General features: G+C 32.4%; 1 protein-coding gene across 1 annotated transcript in view; it reads right to left on the bottom strand.

Annotated features, from left to right (window-relative positions):
• Positions 1-15,258, bottom strand: part of LOC129976259 (uncharacterized) — a 30,449-nt gene extending 15,191 nt beyond the window's left edge. Inside the window, exons 1-4 of the mRNA XM_056089738.1 lie at positions 15,125-15,258; positions 8,841-9,035; positions 4,202-4,390; positions 371-559 (exon numbers count right to left, since the gene is read on the bottom strand). Of these exons, the coding sequence (XP_055945713.1) occupies positions 371-559; positions 4,202-4,390; positions 8,841-9,035; positions 15,125-15,160 (609 nt within the window). The 5' untranslated portion in view covers positions 15,161-15,258. The remainder of the gene's footprint in view (positions 1-370; positions 560-4,201; positions 4,391-8,840; positions 9,036-15,124) is intronic.
• Positions 15,259-22,234: the final 6,976 nt, after the last annotated feature.

Below are 22,234 nucleotides of genomic sequence, written 5' to 3'. Positions count from 1 at the left end.
CCGGGACGCCCAGATCACGGGGAAGACGCGCTACCCCTATGCCAGGACGCCGGCATATTGTACTGTGATTTTCATTTCTTAAAATATTTTTTTTAAAAATGTATGTGATTTTCAATTATTTTTATTTACATGTTTACTATCTAAAGAGCCATTTATCGACAAGTTTTTGAACTAAAACCAAAAACTGCTTAAGGAAAAATATTATGCTCTGTCGCATAAATTTGCTACAAGAATTGTTTTTTTAACCTTAACCGTTTTCCTGTTATACATTTTCGAAAATCGTCAGCTTATTTCAGGCCACCCTGTAGAAACGATGGTTCTTTTATAATGGAATCTACTTAACATAGGAGTGCAAATCGCTAATACTCACTTTACTGAAACCATCAGTGGCAATCTTAAATCCAATAATCCCTATAAATACGAATGGAAGCCAATAGATGCAGCTTTCTTCATGATTTTGAAAATAAATCAAATATGTGGCTGCATATGCTATTAGTACTGGTTCAGACATCAGTTGAAAGCATAGAAAAAATGGGTCCATATTAAAAATTGGCATCAACTGAAATAACAAAAAGTTACGTTTAAAAAAAACCAATCTTATTTGTGAACAAAAATTGAATTGTTTTAATAAAAAATTATTGTGTCAAAACAATGGTAAAATACCTGAAAAGATTGAAAAGCAACCCGTAGCTGCATCATATTTGTAATATTTTAATTTTTTTAGAAATAATTAAGGATTTTATTAGTAACGTTCAGTGTGGCTTAAAATATTTATATCATTTATTCATTTTATAGTTTTTTTATAATTTCTATGATTTTCAAATCTTCGCTTTAGAGACGTTCTATATTTTAAACATTCTAATAAAAGTAATTCTAAAGAATTTATTATGTAGGGATTTCTTCAACATTATTACGAAATTTGCGGGTTCGTTTGGATAGTGGAAGTTATATGGTGTGAAGGCGGCAGTAGAAAAGAAAAAAAAAACAACGACGTTTATTTACACGAAGACAGGACAGGACAGCACAAAGACGAGAACTATATACAGCATAGAGAAGACAATTATCTTCAGCCGAGACGTGCACACAGCAGCCTACAAGACTCTACTGCAGACAGTAGCGCACAGCATAGTTCAGCACTATCCTGACTCCTTCGCTGCCCTGCTAATCTCTGGAAGACTCGTTCTTTACCGTCGATTCCGACTACAACTCCGCTGCAGCTGGTGACTGCCTCCTTTTATAAGTCTCAGGAGGCGGGGATAGAAGCCTCTCAACCAATTCGAGGCGTATCTCGGTTCCTAATGGACGGATCGGGAAAATTCTCGATGTTTTGGGTATAATCTATTTTGGCACCAAAGTCGCCAAATTTTGTCGCCAAGTCGCCAAATAGTCGCTAAGTTTGTCGCCAAGCTCTGGGACCTCCGAAGCGATACCCGGACTCCGTCCAATACCAATGACTGTAAAACAGTCTTTCTGATGATGGAACCAAATATGCTGGGAAGCAGCATCCCAGATTCGTAACAATATATTTAATGGTCCATAATTATGAATAATTTGGAATTTTGTGGTCAATTTTCATTAAATTAAACGATGAAAGTTTCCTCCAGGACTGAAAATTAAATATTTTCATGCAATTCATTTATTATTAATTTCCAAATGAAAGGCATTTTATTATCACCGGGAAACACAATTATATAAAACTTCATAAACCTGATGTTTCCAGAATAGGATTTTAAACCTTTTACAAAATTGTATTTTGACGAAAAATAAATGAAATAAAACCAATTCAAAAAAAAAATCAAAAAATAAAGCCAATTCAAGTTTAAAAATCTTAAATGCTTTCAACATGATTTATGAAAAATTGATCTTTGACAAATCCACTCTTTTATGGGATTTTTTTCTTGCAATATACTAACACCGCCTTTCTGACGTAATCCTTAAGGAACCCCTTCCCAACCTTCTACGTGAAAAAGGAATGATAACTATCCTAGATACATTCGCCCTTGAAAATATAACATCCGGATATGGATAGAGACATAATTGGATTGTTCCAGAACCTTCGATTAATTTACTGGAGTCGATCTCTCAGACAGAAGCAGGCAAGTTCTGATGAATGATAGTACAGTGACATTTAGTCTAAATTTTTTGTGCCTTAATATATTAACTCATTATTGGAACTCCCCTAACAGATGCATAGTTATTTAATTATTCATCCAAGAGTGGATAACTGAGGATTTTCAAAGATTTTAAACTTTCCCAAATTTGCTACAAATACTAATATCAGACATGACTTGTTCAAAATAACTTAGAATGAATATTGTAATTGGATAACAAAAGAAAGTTTTGTTGGCCATACAAAAGCCAGACATTTTTTATTCGGAGATTATATAAGAAAATTTTACAATTCTATCTCTTAATTTCATCCGAGTTGGATCTATGCAGATGTAACAGAACGCGATTAATGTTAATTTTCTGAAGTAGCACCGCACGTGCAAATTTAAATGCAGCGTTGGAAATAAATTTTCAGCTCGTAACTTCTTGGCATTTGCAGTTACATAGAATTTTCAGTGAAATTGTTCATTGCAATAATATCATCTTTTGATTTTTAATCACAAGGAAATTATGATGATTGATTTTTGTGCATCGTATCTCACCTGTTCAAATCCATTAACTAATTAGTTTAGTTACGTGTTTGCCAAATAACATTTAATTCCAAAAATATTCTTTTGATAAACCTCTTTTGTGTATATTATGTATACTACAGAAATATAATAACGCATCTCATATTTATATTATACGTGTATATTATATATATATATATGAATGACATGAATTTCAGTGCATATTTGCTTTTATTTTTATTAAAGCAATCTGTAATGTCACTTGGCAAAATCAAACTATCATGCCGGTTATTGATTCAGATGTTTAGTTTAGTTTAGTTATATTAACGTCCCGTTTGAAGCAACACTAGGGCTATTTTTTGACGGACCTCGTAATTTTGAACCGTGGTCAGATGACGAGGACGACACCTGAGCTGGCACCCCCCTCTTCACACCACACCAGCGAGAGGACGTTTGGTCAGGACGGATTTAACGTGCAACAGACCCCCCCCTTACACGACGGTTCTTCGGTGGAATCGGGTCTCGAACCTGAAACCCTCCGGTTCCGAAGCCGAGACCTTACCACCAGGCCACCGCGGCCCTCCAGTTGTTTGAGAATCTTTTCCTCACTGCCTATGAGAATCTTTTCCTAAGCCTTTCCTGCGCATGAGAAATGGAATTTTTTCTTTGTTATTTTGTCGTCCCTCTTCTTTTTACTGTTCACAAACAAATTTGTATATTTTTAGGTGTAATTTTTTTTAAATATAAGGTAAATCAGTTTTTATGGCAGTGTTTATCTGGAGGAATAATGGCATTTTAAAGCAATTTGTTTTTACTATTGCATATAAAAAAATTAATATTATCGGGTGTAATTCCTTTCCTGATGAGTAATACATCATGATATTCTTTCTACATTATCATTTTTTTCATTCTATATTTTTTTGTGCTATTCATTCTATATTTTCTATATTTTTCATTCTATATTGTTGTACATATATACAAATTTTTCAAAAGATTGTTTTTAAATCATTAGCGTTTGCAATGTTAAGATATCTCCAGAATATTATTATTAAACGAAATTTATCCTAAAAGTTTGTGAATTATAATATGTGCTTAAAAATATATCTTTTGCAAAGGTCATAATAAATTAGGACAGTCGTTAAATATAATCAAAAACTACTAATAATTTCAAATTTTAAATAGTTCTTGGATTTTCTTGATCCTTTATATACAGAATTATTTACTCATCAATTTCAGTTTTATTTTTGCATCATGAGAAGTTCTGATGCAAAATATTCCCCAAAAGAGAATAGTTATTTTAAAAATTTAATTTCATTAATATTTAAAGATTTTTAATTTCTGTCTTCATCTGAAACCTCTAGTTGAAGTTATGTTTCTGCATTTCTTTAGAATACCGTCATAAAAACAATATTCATATTATTACAATAATGTCAGAATGATTTAAACTATATTTTTAATGCCATGGTGATATGAAAGGCTAAAATTATAGAAAAAGAACGATTCAAGTAATTTTTCTCGAAATAGCCTATTTGTTTTTTAACATAATAATTGCATTCTCACTACGATAACAGATTATTACTTACATCATCAACAGCTGTTTTAGAGAAATAGTAACCAGATGCAGCAATTGCGAGAGAAGGGATCCACATTTCATCCTCTTGTTTCAAGTACTCACTGAATCCATAGACTCCTACAGAATAGGCGAGAGCTCCATTTGCCAATTCCCATGCTGTCCGAATTCTATTAGTTTCAATATATTTTGGAGGGTAATGCTGAAAAGAGTATTTGAAATTGTGAAATAAAAACAGGCATCCTTTTTGAAAAAAAAAAAAGAATCAAAATTCAATCAATATTGATTTAGCCAAAATGTATGCATTTTCCTTTTTCCCTTAAGTATTCCAAAAATGCCGCTACTGTGTCATTGGATTAAATGCATATTTTAGTCTTCAGACATGTATATAATTTATTTATGATCAAGATCTTATATGAGCAAAAATTATAATAATCTCGGTAAACATTGAAAAAATTGAATTGTGTGTTTAAAGCCTAAAGTATGCACTCAATCGAATATTGCCTTAGCGGTGCCAATGGATAGCTAAGGATTAAAATGAGAATATATAAAAGAAATTTAGTAGCATTTTTATTTGTTTGTCATCCTGGTCAACTTATTTCATCTGTATGGTATAGAGCGTTTTAGAAGTCGAAGAACTCAAAAATAAGATTGCAACTTCAAAATATACATACATAATCTGTTAATTGATTCGTTAGAAAATATCTTAATTCAAAAGAAATAAAAACTGCAGTTCTTTTTTTCAAATTTGGCGGAAAGTCTATCAAGGATGAATAAAATATGTCAATTTTATTTTGTCTATTACACTAATTGATATTAAACAATGTAAAAAATGAAAAATAATGCGTCATATTATTTAATAAGATGAAGCAGTTGAAGATAGAACAATTCCTTCTTTCATAGCTGCCACTGAAACCTCAGCCAGGCGTGGCACCTTACAGCCGAAACCACAGCCAGGCGCGGCACCTTACAGCCGAAACCTCAGCCAGGCGCGGCACCTTACAGCCGAAACCTCAGCCAGGCGCGGCACCTTACAGCCGAAACCTCAGCCAGGCGCGGCACCTTACAGCCGAAACCTCAGCCAGGCGCGGCACCTTACAGCCGAAACCTCAGCCAGGCGCGGCACCTTACAGCCGAAACCTCAGCCAGGCGCGGCACCTTACAGCCGAAACCTCAGCCAGGCGCGGCACCTTACAGCCGAAACCTCAGCCAGGCGCGGCACCTTACAGCCGAAACCTCAGCCAGGCGCGGCACCTTACAGCCGAAACCTCAGCCAGGCGCGGCACCTTACAGCCGAAACCTCAGCCAGGCGCGGCACCTTACAGCCGAAACCTCAGCAAGGCGCGGCACCTTACAGCCGAAACCTCAGCAAGGCGTGGAACCTTACAGCCGAAACCTCAGCAAGGCGTGGAACCTTACAGCCGAAACCTCAGCAAGGCGTGGAACCTTACAGCCGAAACCTCAGCAAGGCGTGGAACCTTACAGCCGAAACCTCAGCAAGGCGTGGAACTTTAGCGTTGCATAAAAATGTTCACACAATGGAAAGGAAAAAAATCACTTGACTGATATTAATCATCACTGCGTAGCTATTATAACATTCTATCAACAGGGATATTTATATTGAGACATTTTAGAGATTAAAATAAAAATGTAGCAAATTCGATTTCTTCTCATTAAGCTTCGACCATTTTGAAAATAGTCTGTTTTAAATATATTAAATAAAGCGCAAAATGAGTTGAAAATCTAGGATATGCATATTTGCTTTTTAAAAACATAAATTTATGTTTTCTCTTTATATTGTAAAAAATATAGATTCATTTCACTTACTCAAGAATAAAATAAAAATTGTAAAATTCAATTTTTTTAAAAGAAATATTTTACTAGAAATAAATACAGAAGCTTAAAATATATGGCATTTTAAAAAGTAATTTAATACGAAAGCAAAGTCAAATGAAAAATTATGATGTCAACCCCTACAACTACGAATTTATTTAGACACCTAATTAAATGCCGCATTTTATTTTGGCCTGCATTGTTACTTTCATTCATAAATAATCTCACAAATACTTAAGTGCATCCGATTGTTTTTTTTAATTACTATTTTTACATAAATACAGGTTTTGCATACCAAAGAATTCCATATATTAATGCATGTCTTGAACCCATATTCCATATATTAATGCATGTCAGTACAAATGGATATTTTAATAAGGGATACTAAAAGTAGCAAAACTGATAGAACTAGGCTCCAGAATCCTTAATGTGAATTTTTTTCCCCACAAAAGACCTCATAATGAGACATTATTTTGCAAATAATAAGGGAACTACTGCATTATTTAACTAGCAACTTTACTTAACTGAAACCTCTTTCTATTTTTATATTAGACGTAATCACCTCCCCCCACCATGCGCACATAAACGACCCGATTGCACAGATTTTGACATGCAGAGTTTCGCATATGAAATGTATGCTTCATCGTATAACCAAGAAAATCAAATATACATTACGGATGCATTTTTCTTACATCAAATGAAATAAAAAATTTACATAGAGTTGATTTTTTATTAACACGATCACATACTATTTTTCCTTAATCAAGGTCATTGCACTTACAAGAATTCGGTTTAGTTTAGTTATATTAACATCCCTTTTCAAAACAACACAAGGGCTATTTTGGGACGGACTTCATAGTTTTGCACTCGGTCATATGACGAGGATGATACTTGAGCTGGCACTCCCTCTCCAAACTTCCACATCACACCAGCGGGTGGGCGTTTGGCCCTGATGGATTTAACGGACCAGACCCGCTTACGTGACGGTTCTTCGGTGAAATTGTGTCTCGAACCTGAAACCCTCCAATTCCGAAGCCGAGACCTTACCAGCAGGGCATCGTGGCCCTAAATGCAATCGTATATACAGTTTAGCATAGATCAATCCTTTGCTGAATTGAGTTCCGAATTCCATGTAGATCTAGTTATAAACTATTAGCCACCTTTGGCGACCAGGCGGTTCGCCAATATTAAAGCTAGTTAAAATTTTAATAATTAAATATTTTATGCAATTCCTACTTTAATAGCTTCTTCATCAAAATATTTTAAAACTTTGAATTTTGATTTTCATATAATTCACTCATAATATTATAAAAGTCTTCAGTCATAATGTAATGGGTATCTCTCTAATTTTCTGTTAGGTCCCGTAGTATTTATGCTTTAAATTAATGTGGAAAGGATTAATTTGCAATTAATGCAATGATATTTTTTTACTGAAACAACATTTTTTTTTATAATATGATTACTGAAAACAGAGTCATTTAGCTTTAAAACTTTATGGGCACTAAAGAATATCTTTCTTAATTTATGTAATATCTCAAGAATTTGTCAACAAAATTTTCTCAGGTTCATCATGAGCAGATCGATTAATGAATAATGTTTAATTTTAAATGTATCAAACACTAAGAAAATAAAACGAATCGTTTAAAATAATCGGTTGAAAAGGTTTAAAAAAAACTACTTAAAAACGATGTACTTAAAACTATGAGCATATACATAAATATATAACTAACATAAATACATTTTAATTACAAAAGCATACAACTAACCTAAAAATAATTTAAATCAATTTCGCATCCGTTGATAAGTTGTCAGCAATCAGAACACAATGCGCATGCGTGAATTTTCAACTACAGTTACGGTAACGCAAATGCGCGAATATTTCTACGCCAGTTGGGGTAATGCTATGCAGATTAGAAATTTATTTCCTTTATTCTGCTTTATTTCAATTCAAAAGTACTTCAGAATGTATCTGAAAGATCGATTAGTTAACAATGTTTAATTTTAAATACATAAAACATTAAGAAAATAAACAGAATCGTTTTAAATAATTGGCAGAAAAATGTTTAGCCTAGCCTCATTACTGTTGGGAAAAAAACCTTGAAGGCTTACTCATTTGGCGGTGGGGAAAATGGAAGATTTTTTTGGCGGGAAAGTTAGTTTTTAATTAATAATTAAAATTCTAATTAAAAATTCAAAAAAAGGGACCCCAGGTGCACATTCCCGATCTCTAAGATATACGTGTACCAAATTTGGTAGCTGTAGGTCAAACGGTCTGACCTGTGGAGCGCCAACACGCACACACACACACACACTGAGCTTTATATAAGTATAGATGTACCAAATTTCATTCAATTTGCAATTTATGTTTTAAAATTAGTGTTTATTTATACTCGAACAATTTGATAAAAAGCTTCCTTCTAATGGATTTCATTCAAAAATTTCAAATTTTTATCTTTAAAATAAATTGTAATATACAAATATAGAAAGCAACTAATTGTGTATAAACATCACGTACCAAATTCCCTGCACCTAATTCGAAAGGTTTTGGATTTATCTTACTCGCAGACAGACAGACAGACACTTAATTGAATTAAACTTACTCGCAGACACACAGACACTTAATTCCAGAAACTTAATTATCTTTCTGTGCATACGTTTAATTCAATTAATCTGTTTTCGGAATTAGGGTTGTTTGAAACGCAGAAATTCAACTTCAGCGAAGTTGTTTTGAAAAAAAAAAAAATTATGAATTGAGGCTTAAACTTTGAAGTGAAGTTAATTTTTAACCTCATGCCCGTTATTTTACAAAAAAAACTCACTTTCAGCAGAATTTTGAAGACATTATAAGCTCCGCCGATGGCAACTGCAGAATACATGAAGGGCAAAATCTTGTAAGTTGGATTATTGTACGTGTAGGCGGCAAGATACACGCCACCACCAACTTGGATTCCTGCACATACCAATTCTCGGAATACAGTTTTAATTTCAGGGATTCGAAATGAGTTGCTTGCTCGCTAGAAAAGCAAAAGAAACAAAGAAATGCATTAGTTCCGCGTGCTTTCTGAATGTATTTTCACTTCCGTTATGACATAGTAATGAAACAATTTTGATTGAAAATATTTTACATTATATTCTAATATAATACATTCAATAACTGAAAAAAAATGTGTTTATATAATTTTAACAGATATATTGTACATTAGGATGCAACGAAGAAAATAAACTTTTGATTTCTAATTTGTAATAGCTCGGAAAAATTGCCTTTTGGTACAAATACAATAAATAAAAATTATAAAAAATATTAGCTTAGTTATATTAACGTCCCGTTGTAAAGCAACACGAGTGATATTTTGGGACGGACCTCGTCATTTTGAACCGCGGTCAGATGACGAGCACGACACCTGAGTTGGCACCCCCCTCTTCACCCCACACCAGCGGGAGGACGTTTGGTCAGGACGGATTTAACGTGCAACAGACCCCCTTACACGGCGGTTCTTCGATGGAATCGGGTTTCGAACCTGAAACCCTCCGGTTTACAAGCCAAAACCTTACCACCAGGCCACCGCGGCCCCATAAAAAAAATATTAGAGCACGTCTTGAGGAACCGCAAGGCAGTTAAAGCTTCATAAAAACGCACTTTTTATATTTTTTAAGGATTTTTGCGTGCTTCGATTATGAAAAAAAAAATTCATTAGGCATTGTCATACGAATAAAAGTAATGTACAATAAATACAGTAATACAGTATACAATAATAATAAAGTGCAGTGCTATTGCACTGGCAAGGTACTGAGTCATCGCCGTAGCAGTTGTTATTTATGTAAGGTGAAGATTTGTCTGCTTCTGGTGACAAGGGCAGACCTAGTTTCCAATCAGTAGCTTTGTCGAGTTCAGTTGAGTTAGAGTCTGCCTTCCGTCTATTGTGAAACTGATTAACGTAACTGATTTGTTAGTTTGTGCTTGTGTGATTTGCTGTTAGTAAAAATGGCTTCGTCTTAATTAGTAAAGATAAGACAAATTTCGGGGTGTTTTATTTTTGGAAAATTGAGTGATTTGCTTGAAGTTGAAAACACTACTGACAAATCTATATTATAACCTCAAAATTGCTTCAGAGAAGGATCCTTCTGCAAGCGAAATATGTGATACTTTAGTTCCCATAATAGAGCAAATATGGTCAAGAGCTATTCCCTTTGCTTCTAGCAAAAGGACTTCACAAATGATAATAGCTTATTCTAAATACGGGAATTGATTAAAATCTAGAAGCGTAAAATGTTCAGATAAGTTTAATTCCAACCTCACAGACTTTAGAGAAGACAAAAGTTTATTTGATACTAGCCGCCTTTGGCGACCAGCCGGTTCGCCAATCTTAATGTTCGTTAAAATTTTAATAATTAAATATTTTATGCAATTTCTACTTTAATAGCTTCTTCATCAAAATATTTTAAAACTTCAAATTTTGATTATCATATAATTCATTCATAATATTATAAAGGCCTTCAGTCATAACGTAATATGTATCTCTTATTTTCTGTTAGCACCCGTAGAATTTATGCTTTAAATTAAAGTGGAAAGAATTTATCTTCAATTAATATAATAATATTTTTTATTGAAACAAAGCATTTTTTTATAATCTGATTACTGAAAATAGAGTCACTCAGCGTTTAAACTTTATGGGCACTAAAGAATATCTTTTTAAATTTATGTAATATCTCAAGAGTTCGTCAACAAAATTTTCTTAGATTCATTATGAGCAGATCGATTAATTAACAATGTTTAAATTTAAATGCATCAAACACTAAGAAAATAAAACGAATAGTTTAAAATAAACGGTTGAAAACAGGTTTTAAAAAAACTACTTAAAAAACGATGTACTTAAAACTATAAGCATATACAAAATATATATAACTAACATAAATACAATCTACTTACAAAAGCATGCAACTAACCCAAAAATAATTTAAATCATCCATTGATAACGTTGTCATGGCAACAATCAGAACAGAATGCGCATGCGTGAATTTTCTTCGCCGGTTACGTAACGCAAATACCTGATTTTTTCTACGCCAGTTGGGGTAACGCTATGCGGATTAGAAATTTTTAATTTCCTTTATTCTGTTTTATTTTAATTCAAAAGTACTTCAGAATGAATCTGAAAGACTGATTCATTAACAATGTTTAATTTTAAATGCATCAAACATTAAGAAAATAAACAGAACCGATTGAAATAATCCGCCGAAAAATTTTAACCCTAGCCTCATTACTGTTGGGAGAGAAAAAAAAACTGAAGCCTTTCTCGTTTGGCGCTGGAGATAATGGAAGATTTTTTTGGCGGAAAAGTTGGCGGTGGGGAAAATGGAAGATTTTTTTGGCGGAAAAGTTGGCGGTGGGGAAAATGGAAGATTTTTTTGGCGGAAAAGTTGGCGGTGGGGAAAATGGAAGATTTTTTTGGCGGAAAAGTTAGAATTTTAATTATTAATTAAAAACTAATTAAAAATTCGAAAAAAGAAACCCCAGGTGCACATTCCCAACCTCCAAGATATACATGTACCAAATTTGGTAGCTGTATGTCAAACGGTCTGGCCTGTAGAGCTCCAACACACACACACATTGAGCTTTATTATAAGTATATATTGCTGACTTGTATAAAAAAAAAGTGTCAGTTATGGAATAAAAGTTTCTAAACGATCAATAATCTAACAGGAAAATTGGCTAATTTATATTGATATTGCTACCACAAGCGCTTTGATCAAGAAAGGGCAAAGAACTACATAGAATAGTTAAGTTAAATCAAGAACGAAAAAAAAAAAATATTAGTGCATTAGAAACGATTACTGGCAACAATGTAAACGCTGAAGAACAACAGTCTTCTTTACAAAAAGATGCAAGCCTACCAGATCCAACAAATAGACAAGAAGCGATAAAACTGCCAAGTGCCTATGCGGTTTAATATTAAGTTAAAACTTTATACAGAAGGCATCTGAAGCTGAACCAATAGTTTAGGGGACTCGGTTATCAACTTTCCCTGGCTTCCTTGTCGCATGCAAGCAGTGGAAAGAGCTGTGAAACTGGTGGCCGAATCGGCTTAAAATATCTGTGGTTCAATCACAAGAGAAGGATACGTAAGAGCAAAAATTGACTCGCGTATGAATATGCCAAAATTTAATTTTAAAAAACTGATTAATGTGGCAGTGAAGTAGAAACAAACATTTTACAGCTGTAACATTTGTAATCAATAAGGATACAGAAGTAAGAAACGCAAAATTGGACATAAATATATTTTTTTATTATTATACTTAAATGGTCTTAAAGACTCTAAATGCTCTCCTATATATGTTCAAGATTGGGACATTTTATTCTGACCAGTATTTTCACACCAAATCCAAAGTTTATTATATCTGGTTTTCTAAATAAAACCTTTTTTACTGTGCGATCTACAATGTAGTTGTTCGGATCACCTTGGTCTGCGCAGACGCAATGATGTGATGAATGAAAACATAATAAAATGAAGTTGTGGAGAGGACGACAGAGAACCCCATTTCCATAGAATTTTGAGATTTATTTCCGGTGAATCAGTTAATTACAAGATCATTTCATGAAACCCAGTATTCAAAATATATATCTGGTACAAAAAAATTGTTCAAAATAAAAAATATGTTGCGAGAAATAGAATATTGATTCTACTTGAAGGAAGGAATAATATATTTGACCAAGAAGAAATTCCTTTGCATTCATTAACCGTTAAAGCATTCATTCGACCTTTTCCGATGCTTTCCTTTTTTTTCCACCCCTACCTGCGATTCTTGAACTGCTTCCGATAAAATGACGAGTATAGCGGCTTTTCATACCATATAGCATAATGAAGAGCTACACTCGTCACGCGACTCAAGTTACTATTGAATATGATAATAAATTCGGTTTTAAATTTCTAGTGAACTGAATCTGGCAGTACTTTCATTTTTTATGTTGATATAGATCACTATCATATCTGCTTACAGTTGCATTGTCTTGGTACAAGTTACAGCCAAATTGTTGTTAGCCTGTGGATCTCATTCTTAAACATTTCACGTGAACATCTGTCTTAAAGGGAAAACATTCTGTGAAATAAACATCGCAACGAATAAGAGTAGTTCACTCGATGAAGATAAAGGTAATTGGAGGGATGCAGAAATATCCGAAGAAATAAGCATACACTTACCCGATACTGATAATGAAACTAATGGTGGTGTAATATTGAGCGACTAATAAGTGATTTTAGTGAATGCTCTGGAGGCATAGACATATAAGAATGGATATGGAAGGAAATAGATTATGTGCTTGAAATAAAAAAATCTATGGGAGTACCTAGCGTAAACGCTAACACTAGGAGATAATCTTAAGTCTTTAGAGGTTTTTCATGAAGTGTTGAATCCGAATTTACGAATTATATTCATATCAATAATATAATTTTAATTAACACAATGTATAAATTATAAAATAAACTTTCTTAAATAAAAATTAAATGTTTACTTTTTACACAATTTTTCATTATTAAATCTTTCTTGAAGGGGTAAAGCGTGTTTAATCGTTTACCTTTTCCCAAGTCGATTTCCTCCTGGTAGTTAAGTAAAGACTTTTGCAACCGTGAACTTAAACTTGAAGAACTCAGCCACTTGCGGTGGAAAGGTATGCTATGCACGTGGAGAATATTTTGTTACAGAATCGCCAACGTTGTTCTACAAACATCAGCGCTTGTCAAAAAGTAAAAATGATAATCGTGACCCGGCGATTGTCATGAGTAGTCGAATACAATTAGCTTAAGCATGGTCTGGGGCCGAAAATTAATTCATTTAGAATATATAAATCTTTTCCTATTTTCTATAACGGTATCAGATAATTTGCGTGGTCTGGATGCGAATTACAGTATTTTGTCACGCGCACATGTGAATTTCCTGCCACTGCAAGTGGTTAATTTCATCAAGGCGAAAGATAATTTCCGTTACAATTTGCAAAAGACATTAAAGGTCGAAAAAGATTTTGAGAATGAGACAAGAAATTGCAGAAGTTATGAAACAAATTATTACATTTTAATACACAACAGATATATTAGGCATATTTATGAAATAATCTTTGAGTTACTTGCAGATTGGTTATAAAAACTTCAGTACATAGTCCGAAAGCAGAAATTAATACATTTTTAAACATCACATCATAAGATATGTTTATTAAACGGATTTGTTTTTCAAATGCACTCATATTTCAAATTCAAATTTTCTAAGGATTTTTTTGTCAAGAGACAAAGGTTATGCCAATAAAAATCGGAAAATATATTCGAATCCCGAGAGTGAAAAATCTTGTTACTTTAACTTTCATGTATCTTTACACTTTTTGAAATTTTCCCATAATTTTAGTGGTCATAGCATGCCCATATATAACAATACAATGCAGGCGTGTGCATTTATATTTTGACAGAAAGATAAAATATAAAATTGAATATTAAATCTTACAAAATAAAAAGAAATAAAACTGACATCATTTAAAAGGTTTTTTCATTTTAAAAATATGAAAATAATTTTTTATATTATAATGATATCAGAAGTTATCGGGGGTAAGTTTTGATATCAATTTTTAATTCTAAATAAAATTTTGAAACAATTTATGTCAGAATTTATTGACCTAAAAGTAACCATATACTGCATTTGATAACTGTTAGTCGTACCGCCTTTCTATACAGTATTCTTAAAAAAATTTGCATCATTTTGCAGTCTATGAATGCTATGATATTGAAGCTAGAAATGCTAAAATAGTTGAAAACTCTCCTCATAGCAATAAATTCTAACTGAAATTAATCTTTATATTTCTATACAAAATTAATTTAAAAAGATTATAATAAACCTGTATCAGATCTTATTGTAATTTAATACAAGCAAGGAAATAAGTACAAGATTTGATTTAAACTATTGCATAGAAATTTATTCGAGATAAAAAAAATATGATGAATAAAATATAACTTAACATAAATACAAATCGATTAAATTAAAGATTTCAGGAAAAAAATTGTTGTATTGAAGTCAACATTATCGAAAAAAAAATGGTTGATAATTTTGAAATATACGTAGGCGTACTCACATCTTTAAAGAATTTTTTGTTTTTCCATGAAGTCATCGTACAAAAATAATACCCACGAGCTGCAGACAGAAAATGTATGAATATTCCAAGAAGTGTTTATTGATTAGATGTGTGCTTTTAAAAGTACTGGCTAAACTATTCTCGATTGATTATTTCTACTGCAGTTAAAATAGTTAGACTGTGGTTACAGTGAATAGTTAAGATTGACTGTACTACCTAATATATATTCCGTTCCATTTTATGTCTGTTACTTTCGCTATGTACAGTGAATAAGCGAAAGTAAAATCTTTCAGCTTGGTTCGAATCATTAAAAGATAATACTTTCTCTTCAGTTATAGGTTAACATGGTATAAAATATATAGCAATCAATCAATACATATATTTTTATTATATAATTATAATTACTAACAACTTGATTGTCTCGAATTTTAATGAATATAATAGAAATCTGCAAATTGATTCAAAATACATTTGACAAAATGGCAGAGTAAATCAGATGTACATCTGGCTATAGTTTATAAGCGAACAGTTCGTTATTATAATCGACCATTATTTTTTGATTTATCATATGGTTATAAACAAAAAAAAACCTTGAATGCTAAAAAAATTTCTAAGTGTATACAAAATGTTAAAAATATGTGGCACAGAAATCATTTTTATTACTAATTGTAGAATGGCAGCAGGCAAATGCAAACAAATAATTGAATGAATTTCAGGCTGCTTCATTTTTACAATTGCATTAAAATTCACACTGCTTAGCTAATTAAAGGATGTTCAAAAGATTATTAGAAATGTTGAAGAGAATGTTAGCCATGTCACCAAAACATCCATTCAATCAAACGAAAGAAAGAGTAAAAGAAATCGAGAAATAGGTTGCAAATAGAAAGCTTAATCGAACGCTAAAATGGGTTTAATCATCGCCAGATGAATAATTATAATGACTTATTATGTAAATTGATATCCATTATTTCCAAAACGATAATCTTTGTAAAAGGATAAACTTTTTTAAAAAATGCCTTTTTAATGATACCAAAGGCACTTATATTTCAAAATAAGGTGAATTTTTAAATATATATATATGCATCCTATATGAATCATTCAACAGATCAAAACATTTACAATCTTGGCGAGCAGGCGAGTCTCCAAAGGCGACTAATATAATAGAATTATTATAAACTTATTCAAAATGCATTCGAGAAAATGACAGAGTTAATCAGATCTACAGAAACAAACAATCACATAAGAAATTAAGGGAAAAAACAGTATTAAAAATTGTTATGAATACAAGAAACAAAAAAATGAAAGATTCAGCAGAAGGACATAGTATAATGCAACCTTTTTCTTGTAGGCTAATATGCAATTTATCGGTGACAAACTGAACAGGAAAACGTCGTATAAGCAACAGGATCCATTTGAGATATGCTTGGGATTATTGAAAAACTAGGATGCGAGATGTGTGTCAGTGCTTTAAATTTAATTTTTTAGACTTTATATAAAATTATTACTTCTTTATATAAAATAAAGCAGATCATTTCTTGGCATCCTTTCATTATGTATTTGCTTTCAAGAAAGGAGTCTCAATAAGGGATTCGAGATGAAATTTTAATTTGTGAATTGGTTTGTTTCTTTATACTGTTTGCGCTTTTATTCTGCAAATGATATTTTTCATTTTATTCGTAATTATTTTATATTTTTATCATGATTTTTAAAACGTAATTTTTGATTGTTCTGTATATATTTTTCATAATTGCCTTTAATTTGTTCAAATATTCCAAACTGTTAGCTTACAAAAATGATTTTGTATTATCACAAAACTCAAAGTTATCTTTCTAATGATATTAATATTATTTTTATTTCATAATAAAGTGTGTTTTTTAAATATATATATATATATATATATATATATATATATATATATATATATATATATATATATATATATATATATATATATATATATATATATATTCATCATATATAAATTATGTAACACCTTAAAAAGTTCAAGAATCTGAGCGAGCAAGCTGGTCACCAAAGGCGTTAAATATAATATAAATATACAAGATGATTCAAATGTATTCGACAAAATGATAGAATTAATCAGATGTACAGAAAAAAAAATAAACGCACCTGGAATTAGAGTGAAAAAACAATATTAAAAACTATAATGTGTTCTGTTATGAATAGTATATGATTCCAGCAAAAGGAGTATTCAGCAACCAATCCATGGATATCTATTAGTATCATGGAACTTTATTCTTCTAGGCTGATATGTATTATGTATGACAAATTCGGTAGGAAAAAGGACGTAGAAGCAACAGGATGTATTCGAGAGATGCCTTGGAGTTTTAAGCAACGAGCATGTGAGATATGTTTTGGCATTTAAAACAGAATTTTGGAACGTTTATGTAAAGTTATTACTTTGTTTGCATAGATTTTGGAGAAATAAAGTATAAAAAAATTCTATCATGAGGATCCTTGCTTAGCATTTGTTTATTATATATTTACCTTAAAGAAAGTGGTCTCAGGAAAGGATTTGAAATCTAACGTTCCTACGTGAATTGGTTTGTTTGTTCATTTATTTGCGCTTTTATTCTGTGTATGATGTTTTATTTGCAATATTCGTAATTATTTTATATTTTTTTCCATTATTTTTAAAACGTAATTGTTGATTGCCCTGCATATGCTTATATTAATTGCTCTTAATTTGAAAGGCCTCTTCCAGTCCTTCTTTCATTTTTATTGATCTGTTTTAACTTTGCCAATTTGATTTATTTTACTTTTCTCTATTGGATCTTCAAACGATTTTCAATACATCATTTTTTTATTGAGACATGTACTTTCCCAAATAAAAACAAGACCATAAATGCAGGTTTAAGAACAGTAGCTGAAGACGCGATGTCCAGGTAGCAAGGCCTCAGGCTGAGGATAAGACTGTCTCGGGTGAAGTTCTCATTTTCATCAATAACATCCACGATGTTAAATGTGACATTTTATCTCCTCGTTAGATAATTTCTAATTTCATAAGCATCACCTGATCAACATTCAAAATATGTCCCGTCATAGAATAATCGTCGAATGGCTTCCAAACGAGATTTTAAAGTGAGTAAGCAGAATTAATTTCAGACTAGGGAATATAAGGAGTTGATACTAATAGATTCAATTCAAGAATCAGAGGAGGAAGATTATGAACAGTGGCTGTTGACCCTGGTGACCAAATAATAAAGCTTCAGGTTCAAGATCTGTCGTATGTGTAATTTTAATCCTAAAAAGTGGCCTCCTACATGAGGGTCTTTACCATGTTAAATCGTTAGGATTGATGCTTCACGTTGGCAAAGGAATGGGTCATGTATCACCCTGATCAACTGCGCTTGATTCGAAGTAAGGCTCAGAAGAATTCTTCATTGCTCCTGAATTCTGCTATTCATGTGGAACTAGTACGTCTTAAGTCTATCTAGACCTGACTTTTATTCAGCTGATACGTTAAAGAAATTTGAAAATTGAGCTCATTCCTCTTCTTAATCTTTGGAATATCGGTCTTGGCGTCAAATTATTTCAATTCTTTCTTTGTGTAATTTAAAAAGTAAATTTATTTTGATTGAGCATTCACAAATGAAACATAAGAATATATATTAGATGTCAATCTATATGTTAGTATATTATAAATACGCATCAATAAATATTGTTACAAAATTTCCCGGGGTTCGTTTGGATAGTGGGAGTTATATGGTGTGAAGAACGCTCAATCAGCAGGCGGCAGTAGAAAATGAAACAACGACGTTTATTTACACGAAGACATACAGGACAGCACAAAGACGACAACTATATACAGCACAGAAGACGATTATCTTCAGCCGAGACGGGCAGCATTCACAGCAGCATACAACAGTATACACAGCAGCTCTACTCCGTTGCTGCTCCTCTAGTCCCTGGAAGACGAGTTCTTCACCGTCGCTTCCGACTACTCTTCGACTCCACTGGTCCACGACTCAATTCACCACTGGTTCACAACTACGACTCCGATCTGATTCACCACGACGACTATTCTTTCGCTTCCGACTACTCTTTGACTCCACTGGTTCGCAACCCAATTCACCACCGTCCGGCAGCTGCGGGTGCTTCCTTTTATAGGTCTCAGGAGGCGGGGCTAGAAGCCTCTCAACCAATCAGGAACGTTTGAGGCGTATCTCCGTTCCTACTGGACGGATCGGGAAAATTCTCGATGATTCGGATATAATCTATTTTGGTGCCAAAGTCGCCAAATTCGTCGCCAAGTCGTCAAACTCTGGGACATCCCATGGAACCAACTATTCTGGAAAGCCGCATCGCAGATTCGTAACAATATTGTTCGTTTATTTCAATTATAGATGACGTTTTGATTGATCAGTTAGTGATAAAATGCTTTAAAATATCGCTCCTTCGAAATTAATGTTACAATGCGAAAATTCCTTTTTGGCTGAAGTCATAAAACGAGATATAAGAGTTAGATATGAATGAATGTATCTGAAAGTACAAGAAAGGATTGTGTTTATGGACGCACAGATGCAGTTGAATTTTAATGTAGAACGGTGGATATATTCGAAAGGTAATATGAATAAATAAGCAAATATCGATAGTTCCAATAAATTCACTTTATTATGTGACAACTTTTTTTCAAAATGAGTTATATAATACAGATATCTGTTTCATTAGATGCGTTGTATAGTTTCTCGGCGCTTTTCAAAAAGCACAAAACCTGTCATTTTCATATTATCGCAATTATTGAGATCTCTTCGAGTTGTCGATAGAATTTTTGTGTTTGAAGAAAACGTTTGTCGCAGAGCAGTGGTAGTAATTTCGTCCGCATATGACACATATTAAAGGATTTTAAATATACAAAATTATGAATATTTTTATTTTTGGTTTGTATCATTTGATTATTATATTCATCTCACCACAGGTCAAAACTAAAAGTGATCATATTTTTATTTTTTTTAGTTTATCATCAAATTACCTAGTGATGAGATTTAGAATATTACCATTGGCTTATCTATTAAGATGTAAAAGATAATTCAGTTGTGACGTTTAACAGTTATTGCTTATACATGAGATACTCGCATCACACTTTGTAACAGCTTAACTCTCTGTATATAGCTGGAACTACTCAACTTTTGATTTTTAAGTTGGAAACTGTTGTGGCTTCGTTGTTTGAGTAAAAACAAGAATTCGAATTGCATTTGCATTTAGAAGTCATTTATTACAAAGAAATAAAGCAAACGGACCCTCGCCACAAGATTACCATTTCTTGTATACGACCGATTACTCCGCCACTACTGCACGAATCAGTATATAGGACTACCACCATATTTTCCTCAAGAGATGATTTTTTTAAAATCTTAAGCAGCGTTCACACGAGGCCAACTATTGCGGCCAATTGAAGACCACGCCTACTTCAGGAACACATGACCCCAATTTTAAACGGTTGTCCCATCGGGACAATCAATTGCCATTGCTTCATTGCCGTCACGTGGTCTTCATGCAAGTGTGACCTATTGTGCACATTAGATGGGGTCGTGTGATCGCTGCTTTAATTCAGAGTATTTAATTTGATTACTAATTTAACTCTTTCCACTCGGATGGTAATTTTTACTCACCATTCAAGACGGTGCATTATTTTGACGTTTTATACGTTTGTTTTTTTAATTAAAAATACCTAAAAACTTTAAGATGTGGAAAATAATTCGAGAATATAAATTAGAATAATTTTATATATATTTCGGAGCAATGAACAATTACTTTTTCGAGTGCAAAGGGTTAATATTCTACAAAAATTAAAACTGGTACGGTTGCCTGAAATCCAAAAAATAAGTAAGTGCCGACTTCGCCTCTGGTCTGACTTACAGCAGATACATGGGTAGGAAAGCGAATAATTTGGCAGCAAAAAACTTCTGGAACAATGAATGCAATTTTGGATATAGCTGGTTCTCAGATGATACTGTCGGACACAATTCTTACATTTCTAAAGTCATAGGGTAAATGGATATTTACTTTCCCAAGAGAAACAAGGATCTGATGTCTCAATTCAGTGACTCTGGAATTAATTGGAGCAGAAGAAATGAAAAGTACAGCGATATTGAAACTTAGAACTATTGTCATAAATAAGAAAGACAAAGTAGACTAATCATAAAAATTCAGTTTTGAAATTAAAATAGGGTTACTTCGGAAACGGCCTAAGCAAAATATATTTGTAGGCATCTCCTCTAATCTAGATAGTAAGCCGAATTTAGGATTATCGAATAAACTGTACAAGGTCCGCTGTAAGCATAACAATGCTGATCTACTCTTGGCAGAACTTAAAGAATTTAGTTTTATAGTCATGAATCTGTGGTATAGTGTTTATAGTCATGAATCCCGAAATTGGAAGAATATTCTTGTGTTTTAGAATGACTTTAATAAACCTGTACAAATAATTTATTTTCGAAGTTTCACATTGAAATATTTCATCTTATTCGATGAACAAGTTAAATAAAAGATTTCGGGCCCTTGAAACTTATAACGGATTAACTCGCAGTTTAACCCTTTCTAGGGCAGTGCGAATTATGCTTCTCACCAAATTTATCTATATTTGTATGAATTTGTGTAGGTTGGTATCAGTTATGACAAATTTTTTTTTTTACAAAGACCGAAACTTAGAGGCTTTAGTTCTTTATCTCACACAACATGATGTGTCTTGATTTGTTACTTAATTATTAATTAACTAAATTAATTAAATTAAATTTATCTAATAAGCTAAATGAATCCCTTTTCTTATTCTAATTTCATGTCTAAAAATATTTTAACATATTATGACTGGAAGAAACGGCCCTTTAAAGGGTTAAGCAACTTGCATTCTGGTTTTTAACAAGAAAATTGTAAAGAATAGCATTGAAATGGAGATAGTAAAAATATACTGAACTGTTTTATAATATAAGTTAATATAATAAATATATACAATAAAATGTATAATAAAATATATAAATATATATAATAAAAATATATTTAAAAAAATTGTGTTAATTGAGTTGAGCTTATATAATAAAAAAATTCAGTTATCATATGCATAAAGGAAATTATTTCATTCAATATATTTAC

The sequence above is a fragment of the Argiope bruennichi genome, chromosome 7 (genome assembly GCF_947563725.1).
Source record: "Argiope bruennichi chromosome 7, qqArgBrue1.1, whole genome shotgun sequence".
Classification (NCBI taxonomy): Eukaryota; Metazoa; Arthropoda; class Arachnida; order Araneae; family Araneidae; genus Argiope; species Argiope bruennichi.
The sequence above is the reverse complement of the archived record's forward strand: the minus strand, read 5'-3'. Positions and strand labels throughout refer to the sequence as shown.